Source organism: Megalops cyprinoides, chromosome 5 (assembly GCF_013368585.1).
Source record: "Megalops cyprinoides isolate fMegCyp1 chromosome 5, fMegCyp1.pri, whole genome shotgun sequence".
Classification (NCBI taxonomy): Eukaryota; Metazoa; Chordata; class Actinopteri; order Elopiformes; family Megalopidae; genus Megalops; species Megalops cyprinoides.
In genome coordinates this window covers 18,993,448-19,011,520 of record NC_050587.1, presented here as the reverse complement: position 1 = coordinate 19,011,520, position 18,073 = coordinate 18,993,448, and the positions used below count along the sequence as shown (strand labels likewise).

The 18,073-nt window shown below is 41.4% G+C and overlaps 1 protein-coding gene across 3 annotated transcripts; it reads left to right on the top strand.

The window, feature by feature from the left end:
- Positions 1-287: 287 nt before the first annotated feature.
- Positions 288-17,079, top strand: LOC118777447 (interleukin-6 receptor subunit beta-like). 3 transcript variants are annotated; one of them, XM_036528348.1, is made up of 16 exons: positions 288-435; positions 8,693-8,773; positions 8,877-9,197; positions 9,777-9,915; positions 10,333-10,493; positions 10,585-10,739; positions 11,380-11,539; positions 11,898-11,980; positions 12,209-12,410; positions 12,548-12,721; positions 13,274-13,375; positions 13,629-13,772; positions 14,009-14,149; positions 14,734-14,830; positions 15,666-15,747; positions 16,356-17,079. In XM_036528348.1, the coding sequence occupies exons 2-16, from the start codon at positions 8,713-8,715 to the stop codon at positions 16,977-16,979; spliced, it is 2,646 nt and encodes an 881-aa protein (XP_036384241.1). In that variant the 5' UTR covers positions 288-435; positions 8,693-8,712; the 3' UTR covers positions 16,980-17,079. The 3 variants fall into 3 exon arrangements, with proteins under 3 accessions (XP_036384241.1, XP_036384240.1, XP_036384239.1); XM_036528347.1 differs by having other exon boundaries at positions 301-339; positions 8,880-9,197; XM_036528346.1 differs by having other exon boundaries at positions 301-339.
- Positions 17,080-18,073: the final 994 nt, after the last annotated feature.

Genomic DNA, 18,073 nt, shown 5'->3' with positions numbered 1-18,073 from the left:
AGAACCAATTAATCAATGAAGTGATAACGGCGTAGGCGCATATGTTCATTTTGGGTATACCTGGGTTAGCTCTTCGACGACGCCACATGGGGGTTCGCGGCGTACACTAAAAGGAATTCAATAACATTTCAAGCAAACAGGGAGGAGAGTTAACGGGAATTTTCGTCGTTCAGCCGTGATGCAGAGGCCTAAGTCACGATTGACAGCTGGAACAACGAATCGTTAGCTCCTCCGTGGTGCGTCACTTCTTGAATGACCTACCATGATCACAGAGTGCGCACAAGCACGCACATTCTCAGACATGGTGGCACAGCAGGGGAGACGTACAGATGTCACACAGTAAGGATAACTGATGAGTGAGATATGGTCGATTAAAACATGAGGTCAACGCAGACAGGTCTGAAGATATAAAAGCAGCGATTCAATGTCTTAAATGTGAGTACGGGGTGTTTTGTAAGCTTTAAAAGAGAATTAACTTGTTAGCATGTTGGCGGCCAGCGACCTAGACGGGGTAGTGGTTGTGACGCGTATGATGTGCTGTGTAGTTGTCCAGTTAGCTAGCTAGCTTGCTTAACGTCCCGTAGCTAACTCTAGCCTGCAGGCCTATTCAGGTTAAAGCAGTCGAGATTTACGTAGGCTAGCTAGTTAGCTTGCAGATTAAAGAATTTAACCAACGTAAATATGTTCTTTTAGAACCGAAGTGCAGGTCAAGTGGCTACATAGGTTGCCAAAACAATATAGTTTGGAGTAACTGGTTATCCATCGTAGCTGTTCCATGAAACTGTAACGAGCTAGCTAGGCAGCCAGCGTACCGTACGCAGCATCGATAGCTATCATTATCGACGCAGTCTAACCTGTTTGCGCAGTTGGCAGTGGAGCGATACAAACTACCATAGTTAGACTTGATAACTAGCAAAAACGTAAACGAAACCGAACAGAGAACATGAAAATAAACATTGCTGTGATCCAGATTCATCCAAGGAGGCCTAACGCTAGCTGGCTAGCTGTAAATCCCACTGCTTTACTGTGAAATTTATGAGCTCTTGATTTTAACTAATATTTTTTGCTAGCTGTAGCTGCGAAAATTTTTACTTTTTCTAGGACTGGCCATTTTTACTAGGTTAAATAGCGAGCGAATTGGGTAAGAATCGACAATATCTATTAAGGTACAGCAGAGTGTTATTTAGCATTTTCTTAGTAACGTTAATATTGGTAAGATACGATAGTCACTATTCTCAAGAATTTTGATACTAGCAATACAATGTTATCACGTTATTTAGTAACTTGTAACTGGTGACTTTGTGCGTCTTATTTTAGGACTGTGTTGTGTTCTAGGCCGAGGCAGCTGTTGTACTGAACAGTTTGGTGAAACGTACTGAAACCTGTTCTTGTGCTTTTACATGAGCGTGTGCTGTGCTACTTGGAAAAATATGCTTTTTTATTTTGCAAAGTATGTGAGGTCATTTAAATATCTGACATTCGGAACGGAAGCGTTGTCTCGTTCATTTGAATGAAACCTTTGCGCAAGACCACATAATAAAAAATCAGCATACTGAAAGTGATAGATCCACAGAAACTGGAGAGAGATGTACAGCGATAGTTTTTTTTGTGCAAAATACCGTGACGTGAAATGACAACAAAATACTCGCAGTGGAATACGAAATTTTGCATTCCTCTGATTTATGAGCACCAGTGAACTTAGAAATTTGATTGGGAATTATCGCGGATGTTTCTGTGCTGATAGTATGAGCGTGTTAAATCAGGTGTAGGATCCATGCACGAACTGCATCAAGTATAGTGCTTATTAGTCTAGGTCCCTTCATAGTGACACAGCCATTGTGGCCACACACACGTGTAGAGAGCATAAGATTGCAGAAGTATAAAAATGAAAAAGTAAGAATAGGGGAACACCAATAGAAGGTTTGTGGGTCAATACCGATTGCGACCAGCCAGTTCTTCTGATTCCAATACTGATAAATCAGGAGGTTTCACATGCAGATGCTGTATAGGTTTTGTCTTTAATAGATGTAAATATGTTACGTCTGGAAAAATATACTGACACTGAACTCCTGGGAATGTGTAGTAACTGCCATCTACGATTTCGGGAAAAAGAAATCCACTTTGTGGTTAATCTGAACATGGGTGTGAGAGACTCATGAGGTCCAGGTGTGTAATGTGAAGCTAGGCTCATTGCTGAAATGTTATCAAGGTCATTCACATATCCATAATAGGCTCCTGTTCAGTTTTCATTAACTTATATTGTGGCTTCACTGTAGTTGTATAGTATATATAATATATAGTATATTTTATGCTTTTACAGCATGCCTTTTTATTTTTTCAAAAATTTTCAGTTTGTGCTCACTGCATTTACACAAGTACCAGTATCAATTAACCGATCAATCAGTTGATTGATAAATATATATAGTCAAACATAAATGAATGCACAGTCTGCTTCCAGAACAAGATACATAACAAGTTGTTATCAGCTGGCTGAGAGTAATGTAGTGCTGAAAACATGAGTAAAAGGTGGAAACACGTTTAAAATGCAGTTTATTTTATGTGTAGTATTGAGTTTGATTATTTGATCTAGTGACTCATGTGTAGTTGTATACTTGGCTTCCCTTGTCTAGTCAGGTTGCACAAATTAACTTGTGGTAGGGCTTGAATAGTGTTTATGCTCACACTCACTGGTCTGGGAGTGTTGTTAGCCTGGTCTGACACTGTTGCTCTTTCAGCATGAATGGATACATTTATGTTCTGCTATGCTGGAAGTTACTCTAAGTAGGAGTGTCTGCTAAATGAATGGAATGGAATGTAAAATGGAATATTTACAAATTCGCTCTCCTAGTTAGCTACAGCTCCCACCACTAAATTTTATGGATATATGAATAAACCATAACACTAGCATCTTTGACATGGAAAACGAGTAAGTAAATTGTGTAAGGATTTTATTAGGACAGTATGTTCTGAAGACAAGAATTTCATGTGTAACTGAAACCATGGCAAGCTATCATTTCATTGCAGTACTGAAAACGGCACTAACCCTTGATAGGGGAGGGCTGGTGTGTGGTTCTGCAGTACAGGGGTAGTAGTAATATTTAGGAGTTGTGACAAAGGGGACTTTCTGCCAATATTATGCATGCAACAGCAGAGACTAAACAGACAATTGGTTGTCCCCATTTTCGTCGTCTTTGTCAACTTATGTAGAACTTTTAGAATATCATCAAGATCCTTAAAAATGGAAAATGGAGTCTTGCAAAGGTCCTGAATCTGCTGTGTATGGTTTTCATCTAGGAGGTTTCACAAATGTTTGCAGTTCACCTGCATTCACCTGAAAGGTGTGAGAGGGCTGTTTCTTCCCTGCCTGTGGAATAGCAGCACCATTGCGCATTGCAAATGGATAAATTGCTCCTACAGTTGCAAGAAATTAAATTTGGCCAATTTTATGCCATCTTTACAGTAGCCAGGATTAAGGCGTACCTCAGCATGGCCATTGTTTTGGTCATGGTTTCAATATTTTGAGCCAGACTGAGTGTCTTGGCTTAGGCCATCCTCTGATATGATGTCTGGTTACAAGAGGGGCCGGATTCACACATACTTGGGCTACTTGTGCTCACATTTCACTTTGTTCAAAGGTGTTCTGCATGTTGCGTTTTTACACAGTTCATGGCACTCGCCCTCTCAGCACTGCATGAAAGACAGCAGTGGAGGACAGCTTGAGAAGGTGAATGTGGATATGTCAGTGTTTGGTACAGCTTGCCTCCAAAAAAAAAGACACCAGACACGAGTCTGTTCCATCTGGCAGCTTTTTGGCACAGTACTGAGTAATAACAGACCTGAGCAAGACGTCAACGTTGTGACATTAATAGTTGGAGTCCTTCATGTGTACTGTTTTTTTTTTTTTTTTTTAAATTGGTTTTGCAAAGCGGTTCGGAAATCCTATGTAGTGGTCTGTGTGCAAATAACCTTTTTGAAATCATAAAAATGCACATGCATTTGCACATAGTAGATTGTCGCACGTATTCAGCGATAAGGGAAGCTTGTTCTCTGATGGGAAAAAATTGAATTGAAATCATATTAATTTCCACAGTAATAATAAAGCAGACATCTGGCCCTCAGAAACACCCCAGCATGTTGACAAAAGGAGAAGTTGAATTTATAAATAGATGCAATTTCAGCCATTGTCATGCAAAGTATGTAATAGTGGTTTTAAATTTGCTTTGCTTAGTTAATCTTGTAGTTATACTTCCTTTACATCTGTTGCTTACTGTGAGGGGACATTAAGCCATCTTTGCACTTGCTTGCCTTGAAGACATATGAAAGTGCTTGTGAAATAAGGAAGTAACAAAGCTAATGTGTGAGACCAACAGCAAGGTTATGGATGCTCTGAAAGAATGCATGTTATTCAGCATGCAGCGCAGCCTACATATTGAATTGAGGAGTCTCACTCATGACCAGCTATCCATAAGCAGAACTTCACCTGTCAAATCTGTGTTCCTCAAACATCAGACTATATTTTATTGAAATTTTACTTCGTTATTACTAAGTCATACTAAATTAATAATTATTACTATTTTAATTTTTACTTTTTTACTGTTTACTTGCTATTGAAATTGTGCAGGACAAATTAAGATTTCAGATTTAGTGTGCACTTATAGCTGGAAAAATCAAAATGGTCAAGTGGTGTAGGCTTTTTCCCCAGTGATAAAAGAGCAGATAATACATGGAATAGGCCAGCAACTTAGGTGTGAAAAGTCAGGGATTTCTTTCTAATATTAAATGGTCCAATGCGTAACAAATACTTTTAGTCTGAATAGTATGCAACAGTGAGCCAGTCAGTCATCAGTCAGGTCTTCAGCCAGAAGTGAGTCTGAGCTGTTAAACTGTCTTTAAAGGTCACTGTGGTGATTAACCGCACGATCGCTGTGGGCAGAAAACATGGAACAGATAACGGTGAATATGAACTCTCAAAAACTATATAAAAACCAAGGCTATGCAGATATAGGATGATATCAGTATAAACCACTGCTGTATAACACGGAGATCAAGACCAGCATTGGCGTTCATTAGGAACATGATAAAAGCCAGAACACCATTAGTGGTAACTGTTGACATAATGGAACCATTTTCATCCATTGTTTTGGGAGAGGGATTCTATTAAATTCACTGTCCCGTTTACTTCTAAGTGTAAAATGTAAATTAAAAAATCTAAAGCTAAAAACTAGTGTTAACTCCTGCTGCAGTCATTCATAATTTTCTCATTGGCGTCCTAAAGTTGCAGGGTCATCAGCCCCTTTGCAAGGTGCTTTTTGCACAAATAAATAAACCAAATTATCACATCCTACTATGTCATTCAAGGAACCCTTGTAAAATAAAATGCAAGATGCCAGAATGCACACCCCTTTCAGTCAGGTTCCTATGGTGTTTTCTTTTTTGGGGGGGGGGTAATGTCATCTTTCCCTTGTCCCTCTGTCATCTTCCATTGTCGAAGTCTCGTGTTGGTCTTCTCTGTACAGTCTGTGGTTGTCCTATCACAAGTTACATATGACAGTGCAAAGCACATGCTTCTACTGTGGCAAGATTCTGCTTGATTTAACCCCTCGTTTGCCAGTTTAAGTCTAAAAGGTAGTTAGCCACCCTTTACTGTGTCTGTCACATCACATATTTTGACAGCCTTCTCTAGTGTTTATTTAAAAATGTGGAGACATATTCTGGGGTCATGAGGCGGAAAATGACAAAATTCAGGTATTTTTGCAGCTGGTTAATTTGAGAAAGCTTTAGGAATTTTAGATTGCCAGTAATTGTCCTGATAAGTTCACAATCTAAAGTCATTCACTAAACTAACTACTATGTAAAGAATAATGTAAATTATCAACAGTTTGAATCAAATTGATAACTAGGGAATAGCTTAATCTTTGTAGGTCAGATGAAAAGGCATGTCACTGTCCTGTAATTGCAGCACTTACAGGACTGAAGAGCAAAGTTCATTGATTAAGATGTCAGATGTAATGCAAGTATGTCATGGAAAGTTGACACTATAATCCACTATAATTCTGTTCATACGTCTATCATTTTTCTTTAACTTACTGTTTAATGACAAGTTGTCTGTTGAAGAAATGCAAGTGCTTATTTTGCATTAAATGTGTCATTACTTGGATATGAATTAAAGATAATTTAATTAACAGTTGCAGTGTTGCACAACAACTCTGCACAATTATAGTATATTTAAAAATGCAATAAATTATTTTGGCTGGTGAATTATTTTTTAATCTTCCATGGCGAAGAAAAGTTCCCTTTGGGCTATGAATCAATGATTGTGAAGACAACTGGTTTAAAAAAAAAGGCATTTAACTTCTGGCATGTTCATCCAAACTATTGTGGGAATTGGCAAAACTATCAGGTTTTTCAAGGCGGGGGAGGGGGGAGTGTTCCGGGATCCAGCACTGTTAACTCTTGTTTTTTGTCGCCTGGAAACAAGTAACCCTGTAATTCTGGGAATGGGAACTGCCAGATTGCCTTCTTTTTCTGGGAATACAGATTGCCTGGAACAAGGAGGGTGGGCCACGACACATTTCCCAAAATTTGTTTTCTAATGCCATACATATCCACATACATGTTTGCTGTATGGCGGACAATACTCATGACGTTCTAGCACCCTCATGCCCTCAAAACATGAACAAAGTTGCATGGCCCTGTATTTCAGAAAGAAGGCTCATTCACAAAAATGGCTTATGACAGCACAGTGCAACCTTAAGATGGATACACATGCGCGTGTGTGCGCACACACACACACTCACACACACACACACACACACACCAGCCAGTGGGTCGACCTGCTGTGATGGTATAGTCAGGCAGGGTCAGCTGTTAATCTTTAATCTTTAATGTGCTGTAACACACAGCCCAGAGTATGGCTAACAGCATATTTGTTGAGGCTGCTGTTATGCCTTGACTCTGTCTGTGATCACTGTTAGCTGCAAGTGCATATGTAACGGGTGGTATCTTGCGTTGTGTTTTAATATGATGTTACGTGGGTCGGCGAGCGAGCGAGTTTCGAACTGAGGTTCTTACTGCTCGCTGCCATCCCCTTAAAGCCAGCGTCGTTGCCAGTTGAGCTAAAGGCAAATTGCCGTTAGCCTGTCGGCGACAACACTGCTTAACCAGGTCTCAGGGGGAGTGACGTAGCCGCTGCAACCACTCGGCTACCTGCTACCCGCTACCTAAGGCTTTACGCAGGACTCACACGAGCTAATCACTTCAGCTCTGCTACACTCACCCCCCTTTGACCTCCTCTGACTCCTCAGCGACCACTGGCGGCCAAGCTGTGCTTTAGCCAGTGATCCGGGTCACGGCACCAATGTAACGGGTGGTATCTTGCGTTGTGTTTTAATATGATGTTACGTGGGTCGGCGAGCGAGCGAGTTTCGAACTGAGGTTCTTACTGCTCGCTGCCATCCCCTTAAAGCCAGCGTCGTTGCCAGTTGAGCTAAAGGCAAATTGCCGTTAGCCTGTCGGCGACAACACTACTTAACCAGGTCTCAGGGGGAGTGACGTAGCCGCTGCAACCACTCGGCTACCTGCTACCCGCTACCTAAGGCTTTACGCAGGACTCACACGAGCTAATCACTTCAGCTCTGCTACACATAGGCACTAGAGAGAGAAGTCAGCCAGATCAGATCACACACCACAAACATAAGGAAAAGCACCTTACGGAGACTACAAAATTATATATTCTTTTATGTAACTGCTTCTCGTGTTTAAATGCAGACTGACATGTCCATTACTAGATTCTTACAAGTGTTGAGACAGCTGACATCTACTTATTACATCTACTACATATTTACAAATATGTTTGGAGTCTGTACGTGTAAGATGCAGGAGGACCAGAAAAGCCCGGGAGGGCAGCAGTTTCTCTGCAGCTGTAGCTAACCTCTCGTTTACTGGCTAGCTGGTCAACAGACCATGTGAGCTACCGTTTTCATCATAAACATTATCTCCATCCATTTACTGTTTAACTAAATAGTGTCAAATAGAAAAACCAAATAGAGTCAAATAGCTTAGTTAGCTAAACAGTGCTAACTAGGTGATCCCCTTCCAGAGAGTGGATTTCATGAATTTATTATGATTGGCAAGGTAGCGAAGTGCATAGCTACAGCTACAGGATCTCTCTGTGTTTGACCTGGGAGGTCACAGCGGGTCAAGGGCAGCACAGAGGGGCAGGGATATGTAAATGACCGATTAAACATGATTGGTCTCATGAGCTCAAGCCCAGTTGTAACCTGAGGCTAATCCTGAAGCTCTTAAATCACCCCCCCCCCCCCCCCCCCCAAGAACTATAGCAAACCAGCACTGACTGCAGATGTTCTATTTTCACATTGTTTTCTGTATAGATCAATGGGCAAATACCAAGCAAAACACAGGAAATCACATTTTTGACTGTTAAAATATGTTAATGCAAATCAGAAATATATTGGAAATGGCCAAAAGGTACCTATTTTAAATATATTGATTGAGTAAATATTATCTAACGTGCGTGCGTGTGTGTATACATACATACATACATATACATTTTATAGATATGTATATAGACTATATATATATAAAAGATTACTGAGATAAATGTATACATTTTTTTGTGTGGGCGAGTTACAACACAAGGCTTTTGAATTAACATGCATGCATCTCCCCTCAGACGGAGAAAGCAACAGTGAGATGGATGCCTCCCATAGAGCCCTGCTGCTTCTGTCCTGGGCATGTATGGTCCTTGCCTCCAGTAAGTATGGTTTTTAGAGCATGGCCTCAAACCATAACAGTAACTGCAATACTATTCAATCCCCTGAGGACACATACAAGTGATTGTCTTGTCTTTGTTTTAACAGACAGTGTTGAATTTTGCTGTGGGAGAATTTTCCCAGAGTCGCCAGTGTTGGAGGTCGGTAAGGAGTTCACCGCAACTTGCGTTCTGTCAGAAAAGGGAAAGAAAGAGACTGGAGCCACTGCTGATGACATCTACTGGGACTTTAAAAATGTCCCGGTGCCCAAAGAGTATTACACCAAACTTAACGACTCAGCCGCGAGCATGACTGTGAACGTCACCAGTGACCTGGAGAGCCCCTTGAAGTGCAACGTTATAACACGTTTGGCATCACTTCACAGCTCCCCTAGGATTGTGCATGGAGTGTTTTTCAGTGTGGGATGTGAGTATGACTTCCAAGGTTTTCCCAAAATCAAAATAAATACCAATACATGGCTTAGTAATGTAATGCTGTTTTTTTTTTTTCATCATTGGTAGGGATAGTCTTTTTAAGGGCAGAAATCTTACAATATCATTGACAGGATAAAGGCTGTGGCCTACATTATGTACCATTTTATCAAGCAGAACAATTAAAATATCTGTAGCTTAAAATTTGTAAATAAATGTTGATGTAAATGAATGTTTCCATTATTGTGTGTACATCCTTGCTTGGTTTTCTGGTTCCAAAAGCAGTTCTGAGCTCAAGAAAACATCTTTTTTTTTTATTATGGTGTTATCCCAGATCACCTGAAAAGCCAAACTTTTACCGTGCTTCACAGCTACTTTCACATTCCTGAAGCTAAATCTTCCATACAATCAGCATGACATTACCCAATATGTCCAGGAATCTGACAACTTGCTTTGTATAGGATGTACCAGGCATCAGGCCCGTGTTCTGTGATGGTAATGATACTGTTGACTTGTTCACATTACTGATGAAATACAGTGTAGCATTAAATCAACATTTGCTTTCCTTTGTCAGATCCCCCTGAAAAGCCAAGGAATCTGACCTGCATGGTGGTCTTGTCTGTTCATAATCCTTCACGGTCTCCCATGACATGCTGGTGGGACCCTGGGACCAGAGACCCCATTCTGGACACCAGTTATACCTTGATTGTCAGGTAAGTATTCCTTCAACAATGCAGTGTTTATAAATGTAACTTCTGTATGAAAGCAATGCATTAATCAGTAGGTATTGTGATCATGTTGATGAGCGCACTGGGTTTTTGCAACAAACACTATTAATGTTTGCAACGAATCTTCAGCTGGACCCATGATTATTCTTAGTTTGGTCATAAGCTGCATATCAGACACATCTATTCCAAATGACTTATTCATACCCGACGACAAGCAAGCCGTGGCCAACCAAAGAGTATACCTGTGTTTTATCTCTTATTGTTTGCAGGTGTTTAATAAGCGTTGAACCAGGAGTCATAAACTGCGACGGATATGTTATATTCCGGTTCAGAAAGCATAACTCCTGTTTTGTTATTTTAGGCATGACGGTAATGATGGGCTTTATTCTTGTTTCTTCTCAGAGAACCTACAAAGAATCATAGCTTCGCAGCTGAGAGAGACAGAGGGCAGGTACACTTTGAAACCTTGCCAGTTTATGTGAGTGTGGACATATGGGTACAAGCGGAGAACAAACTGGGCAAGGAAAGATCAGATGTGTATACAGTGGATCCAGTAGATATAAGTACGTGTTTATGAGACTCTTAAATCAGTGTAATTTTTAATTAATGGCAATACACGTCACCATACTAATAATGATTGGTCCTGTTTTACAGTAAAACCAAACCCACCGTTGAAAGTACATGTGACTTCTGAACAAGGATTTCCTACATCACTTCTTGTACGTTGGAACCAATCTGTTGAATCTGTCTACCCTAGCCTGAAGTACAACATCCGCTTCTGTGCTGCTGGATCTGACATGTGGTCAGAGGTAAAATTGCATAAAAGCTGGTTTATGGATATTTGCTGTGTGTGTGTGAAAGATAAAGGACTCATTTAATCAACCACATTGTGTATGCAAGCAGACTGAATAAGGAAAAGTTTAGTAAAAAGAATTATAATGATAAATGATTACCATTATAATTTGAAGCAGTGTAACAGATCTTTCATAATTCCTTTGCTGTTAATGTAAGATCCAGACGACATTCATTTTCTATCCTTCCCCAATGTCAACAGCAAGGCTTTTTGTGGTAGCATCCATGGTGGTTTCAACTATTTCACCAGTCTGTTTTGCCCTTAATGTGGTTATCAAAAAAAGCTTCCTCAACACTTCTTAACATCCACTGAAATGTGTGGGAACAGTTTGTTGAGCTCTGTGCTGAGGACCCAGTATGATTAAAAAGGAAACCCTGACCTCTGATTCTTACTACAGCTTGGTTTATTGGTATTTAGTGACCAGTAGGGGTTGTTAGCTGCCAAAGGTACAAGGTTTAATCTCAGAGTTTAAAAACAATTTTTAAAGATGATTACATTCACCTTATTCTGGCTATTCAGAATTGTTATGTTATGTTATGTATGTATATGTTGTTATGACTTTATATTGCAAATTAAGCTATTGATTTTTGTTTTAGATCCCTCCGAATGATACCCTTGGCCCCATAGAATCATTTCGAGTTCAATATCTGGAACCCTATACGGAGTACGTTTTTCAAGTGAGATGCATGAGCCAGAACGGCTATGGCTACTGGAGTGAATGGAGCCAAAACGCCACCGCCAAGACTCCCGAAGCCAGTATGTGACTACTGTTAGAGAATTTTCTATTGCTGAAGCATGTTCTGCCACAGAAATGATCAGATCTTTCCTTTCAAAGCTCAAGATAAGCTTTGCGATTTGCAGACATGGCAGTCTAAAAAACAAGACACCTTGAGTAAATGATTTTGGTGAAGTTGTCACTGTACAAATGTTTTTATCACGTTGCTTTTACTGATTTCCTTTGATTTGTGTAATCATAAGGAAATACTGGTGTCAGTTGTGAGAATGCATGTGTGTTCTCTGTGCCAGGACATTGTGTGTTGTGTCTTTGTGGTCTGCATACTAGCTTCCCTGATATTTACTTTATATGTCCCCTTGTCTTTCTGCCATTACTCAGAACCCTCTAGTAAACCAGATTTATGGAGATACATAACTTCATCTGAAGACTGTGCTGAAACTAGTGTTGAGCTGATGTGGAAGGTAAAACAGAAATTTTGTGCCCTTACCATATTTTGTAATGTACTTTACAAGAGTTGGCAGCTGTGCTGTAAATTAATTGCCATAAATAATTATTTTGATTCAGAAAAAAATAAGCAGTGTTCTTCAGTGAACATATTTTTTGATGAATTGTCATATGTTGTCACCTCTGTAAAGCCAGTTGTTATCTATTTCATTTCCATTGAATAATGTTTTTGTTTACAACCACAGGCTCCCGTTCATTCAAATGGAAGAATTGTGGGATATAACATCACAGTACAAGAAGATGGCAAAGTTAAAAGCTTCCAAGCCAGTGAAGGCGATCAGATGTACAAGACGTCTGTAAAAAGACCTGTTTTAATTACACTCACAGCACACAACTCAGTTGGAGCATCTCCAGCAGCATATTTGATCATCCCTAAAACGAATCGGGGTAGGTCTGCTTCGCGTTTATTTTGCCTATGATTTTTTTTTTGTCATTGTTTTTGTTCTGTGGAGTTTAGCGGGGGGGCGAGGGGGCGGGGGGGACGCAGCGGCGCAAGCACTGATGTGTAATGGTGGCTGTTTCAGACCCCCTGCCAGTGAAAAATGTGACCTGCTTGCCACGGGACGGTACTCTGTGGGTCGAATGGGAGCCGCCGCGCCCCAACCTCACAGAATATGTGCTGGAGTGGGTATCGGTCAGCGACGGAGCCATGGACTGGCAGAGAGAGCCAGGTTCTGCCAGGCAGGCCTCCCTCAAAGGTGAGCGTTCTACCACCCCACTCACGTTGCAGGTTTGACTGTGTCTTTCAGCAAGCAGTACAGCTTGGCCTCGAAACCACCATTGCGCTATACTTTGAGGGGGAGAGAACAGGACCACATGCAGACAGTCCCGCGTAACAGCGTTTTTATGTGGTATATAAAACACAGCTGTTAGGTGTTCCATGGCAAAAAAAAAAAAAAAAATCTTTATTGGGATTTGAGAGAGGCTGGGGAGTAAGAACGAGAGCAAATAAATAGCCATCGAAAGAAGCAAAGAGTCTTAAAAAGGCAACTGAGATTGAGCGAGGTGGAGCCAAAGAACATTTATTTACTCTCTGTGTGCACAATGTCTCACTCACCCTCTAAACAAACACCTGTCTGAAGTCCAGGTCTTGTCCCGCAAATCACGGTGTCACAACGCTTGCACTCCACGCAATGCGCATGTACATTTATACACAAGTTTACACAGCATGTACAGATGCATGAAGTTGTTGGTGATTGTGCACAGTTGCCTGCTGTATCTACAACTAATTTCTGCTCTTTCCTATCAAGGTGATTTTCAACCATTCAAACGTTACAACGTGTCTGTGTACCCAGTACACCAAGGGAAACCTGGGAAACCAGTGACTGTACAAGCGTATCTCCAACAAGGACGTAAGTTTTTTTGACACACACCCCCCCCCCCCCCCCTCCCCCAGCCGTTTGACACTGTTTTTCAGAATTTACAGGATTAGGAGTGTTACTCCTCAAAGCCAATCCAAAATATTCACTTCTAATTTACCCAGTAAATTTAAAATTAGCCACTTAGTGGATTCACCAAACAACTGCAAAAACAAAGCAAATGCATTGTGAAGGTTCGATTTAAAAATGTGAATATTTTCTGTCTCGTCCATCGCTGGAAATGCAGCTCCATCAGTGGGCCCCTCAGTGAGAGAGAAGAGCACGGGGAAGACACACATGGAATTTCAGTGGGATGAGCTTACTCTAGACCAGATGAATGGATTTATCACCAACTACACTGTATTCTACAAAACAGGGGACACTGAAAAATGTAAGACAACAGAGTTTGCAGCTGTTTTAGTTTATTATGAGTTTTTGTGTATTATTTGTAGTGGTTGTAGTAGTAGTAACTGTTGTAAAATAGTTGTAGTTATTTCTGTGAATAGCACGTACGCTTTCATTGAAAAAAATGCAGGAGCATAAACTGTAAATTTAATCTCTCAAGTCTGCATTGCGTGGTTAATATGGCCAGACGTGTGACATTACAGCACTGTTTTATTTCTGCAGTCATAACCCTCCCTGCTAATGCCACCTCGTGCAAACTGCGATCGCTGTCTGCTGAGAGCAAATACGTGGTGTGGGTGATGGCATCCACAGCAGGGGGGTCAACGATCGGCCCTGGCTTTACATTCAACACTCTCAAATACGGTACGTGTTGGCTTTCAACGCAGTAACAGTACCTCCCCCTCTATTGATATTGTACACATTATGTTGTCACATTTGTGTATCCGTTGAGCAGGTTGTTAGCGAGGCTATGCCATTCTGAGCATTACTTTGAAGTTATTTATTTCTTTCCAAAAACTAAACGTTGAGTGAAGCCATTTTTCAGTATGAATGTTGTTTAAAGGAGAAGTCCCTCTGTATTCAGACAGCTTCTGTAAGCTGTCCTGTGTGTTTTTTGAGTGGGGCCGCTTTCACATTAACAAGGACTTAAGATTGTTTAATTTTGTTGGTGTTGAATTGCGTTTGTTGTGCACAGTTGTAAGGACGTTGCGTAGTGTTCTTAATCTTTAAAGATCCCTGATGTACACACACAGTGTTGCCGCATCTTTGAAATTTTTCCCAAAATGCTTCAGTCATTGTCACAGTAAACTCCATAAATCAATTAATTTCACATGCAAAATATTGGCTATTTTGTCCTGCATGAACAACCCTTAACCCCTTTTCACAATTTTTCCCCTTTTCTATCCTTGGCATTAAATCAGTTTGCATCTCTCTTGTTTTGAATTTAGCATCTGGGGAAATTGAAGCGATTGTGGTGCTTGTTTGCATTGGCTTCCTGTTTTTCACTGTGCTGACGGTGCTGGTCTGCATCAACAAGAAGGAAATGTAAGTAAAGTCTCACTATCATTTCTTGAAAAAAAAAAAAAAACTACATTGCATAGTTTCTGATAAATCTGAGCTTCATTTTAAAAAGCAGTAAAAAGAAAATTTTGCTTCCAGTGAGCTTAGATGTAGGTACAGGTGTGAAGTCTGTTAAAACATTTTTATTTTTTAATTGGATATTAAGTTAAGTCATCACTCTGTTCTTGCCTCTGCAGGTGCTCATAGTCAAGGTTTTTGTAAATCCGAGTAACATGAGTTCACTCATTTAAAAGAATTCAAACCGCTGGATGCCATTTGGCTACTTTTTCTTTTGAATTTTGACACCTCCTTCAGCGTGTTCGATGTCTTGTGAAAAGCGTTTCATAGTTTGTGCTATTTTATGACACATGATGCAACACCTGCAAGAAGTGTTGATTTATTTTGCAGAGCGTATTTACCTTGAACTGCTGCCATTATATTGCCCTGTGAAATCGGCAGTGTAAGGAAGTAAAGCCCCTCACAGAAAGGCAAGGTTCTGTAGGGTCAGTAGTAGTAGACAAATCTGCTTAAAAGTAATAAGGGAAAAGAAACACTTGCATGTCTGTCTGATGTGAAATAAGTAAGTTGTAGTCATAAACTGCGACTAGAGGCTCTGCTTTACCAGTGATGACTGGGCCTGGTTTACTGATTCATGCAAAGCCTGGAATGGTTCAGACTGCTACGTGTCAAGAGTGCCGTTACCATTCGGCCATTGGTGTGATTCAAAAGCACAACTTCTCAAGTCGTGGTACAGAACATGAGTGACTTTCAAACATGTGAACTTGAATGTGTGACAAGCGGCTCTTCCCCTCACACCCAGGATTAAGAAACACGTCTGGCCCCAGGTTCCAGACCCGTCCAACAGCACCATCGCTAACTGGTCCCCTGACTTCCCTTCCCGGGTAAGTGCATTTGTGCACGTATGGCACATGAGGATTTTTTTGAGCTGAGCTGTCTACTGAAACTGAAACTTTCAATGACTTATCTGACTGAATTCTGAACACACTGCTTTTTGCACATGTTCCTCTCTTTGAGGTTGCTGCTTTTGATCTAAGTAGCATATTTGGAAATGAAAGTCTGCCAGCCAAATATAAATATAAGTCATCTTATAAGAGTACCCCACCTAAAACAGACTATGTCCCTACGCTAAGAAGACCTGCAGTACCCTCAGCTTGAATCTGTATAGACATACATACATGTGTATTTGGTCTGTGTACATGCAAACATTAGACTGATGTGAGACGGGCAGTTGAAAACATTGGTTATTTATTCGGTAACAGAGTAACAGTTGAGTGATGGGCTGTTCTTTCTTGCTCTCCCTCCCTCTCTGTATCTTGCTCTCCCTCCCTCTCTCTCTCTCCCGCCTTTTCCCTCTCACTCTCTTTTTCTCTTCCTCCCTCTCTGTCTCCCTCCCTCACTCTCTCCTTCTTTTCCTCTTGCTCCCACACCCTCTCTCCCCCTCTCTTTTCCTTACTCTCTCTGTCTTTCCCTTGTTCTGTGTCCCCTGCAGCCTGAAGCTCCTAAAGAAGGAAGCCTGACGGATGTGAGCGTGGTGGAGGTGGACGTGTTCGATAAGAAGTCCCTGGGCGAGGAGGATAAGGCCTCTCTGCCTCTGAAGAAGGACAAGTACCTGTCGGAGGAGCACAGCAGCGGCATCGGCGGCTCATCCTGCATGTCTTCCCCGAGGCAGAGCGTGTCGGACAGCGACGAGGGCGACTCGGGCCAGACCACCGCCAGCACCGTGCAGTACTCCTCCGTGGTGGCCAGCGGGTACAAAGGCCAGACGCCCTCCCAGGTGCCGCCCAGCTTCGCCCGCTCCGAGTCCACCCAGCCGCTCCTGGACAGCGAGGAGCACCACGACGACCCGCAGGGACAGGACAGCGGCGAGCAGCCTCACACCCAGAGGTACCCCAGGACCGGCCATTTCAGAAGGCCCCGGACAGTCGACGAGAGCAGTCCCCTGAAGCTGCACCAGATCGAGATGGCCGAGCACAGCTCCGGCCCCTTAGGGTTCTGCTCCGTGGAGGAGGGGTCCCAGCAAACCACACCCACTGCAGAGGCGGGTATAGATGATGAGAATGTGGGCCCCGCCCCCTCGTACATGCCTCAGCGGAGTGGCTACAGGCCACAGTGAGAGGGGTCTTGTTCATGCCCTGAACATGGGAACCTCAAGACCTCCACTTATGTTTTCCAAAACGTCCACAGTGCCTCTGTTTGACTTTCTACCACCCCCCCCCCCCCCCCCAACACACACACACACACACACACACACAGGTCTCTGAATGACGAAGGCATTTTTATCATTTCAGTTTTATTTTTATATTTTTTTTCTGGAGTGATCATTTATGAAATGCAGACTCATAACTAAAAATTGGTGTCACCAATTTGAATATATAATGGCAACAGGTTTATTTGTTCTGCTGAAACTTGGCCAACATCTAACAAAGAATATCAATAATTTTTGGCCCCTGTAATCTGCAGATTAAGGTGTATAAACCTATAGGTCAGACATTTTCATACTACCGACTATATATGTAACTTGTCAAATATATCAACAAATATATTTATGTAATTGTTTGGCCATATCTCAGCCTTAAAATATGAAATGTATCTTTGGCCAGTGTGATAGTGGAAAATGTAAAATGAAACATGCCTTGAAAAATATGTATAATGTGTTTTACATAATGTTACAAACAACTTGTGTGTACAATCGATTGTAATCAAAATATAACCATTTTTACATATTAGATTTTCCAGTTAAGTCAAGTCAAACTAATACTGCTCTTGACATTAACTTCATCATTTGAGTGGAAAGGAAATATGTGCATTAACTTGCTTATAGTTACCCAACAAAAGGACCTCCCTACCTAATGTGTGTGAGTTCAAACAAAAGCATTTCAGTTATTATCTAATAGTCCTTCTCTTCCATGTTACATATGTGCCCCATAACACTCTTCTAAGATTGTCAGGCACAAAGTAATTTGATGTGGTGATGTGATGACCTGAAACTCGTCCTGACTCATTAGCGTTGTTGTAGTCCTGGCAACTCGGGTCTGAGGTCAGTCACAGCTGTGTAATATGTAATTAATGTAATTCATTTATATATGATTACCTGAGGGGGGGAGTTAGCAGTTGCTGTACATGAAACTCTTGTTAGTCTTTGTGCTGCGCGCTCACTGTGACGACGATGAAGAGTGAACAAATTGAACGAGTGACAAAGAGTTGAAG

Bases quoted from the DNA above. Each gene is read 5' to 3' on its own strand.
- LOC118777447 (XM_036528346.1), top strand. The intron at 11,981-12,208 runs GTAAAACAGAAA...TTACAACCACAG, and splicing joins GTGTTGAGCTGATGTGGAAG to GCTCCCGTTCATTCAAATGG. The intron at 12,722-13,273 runs GTGAGCGTTCTA...TTTCCTATCAAG, and splicing joins CAGGCAGGCCTCCCTCAAAG to GTGATTTTCAACCATTCAAA.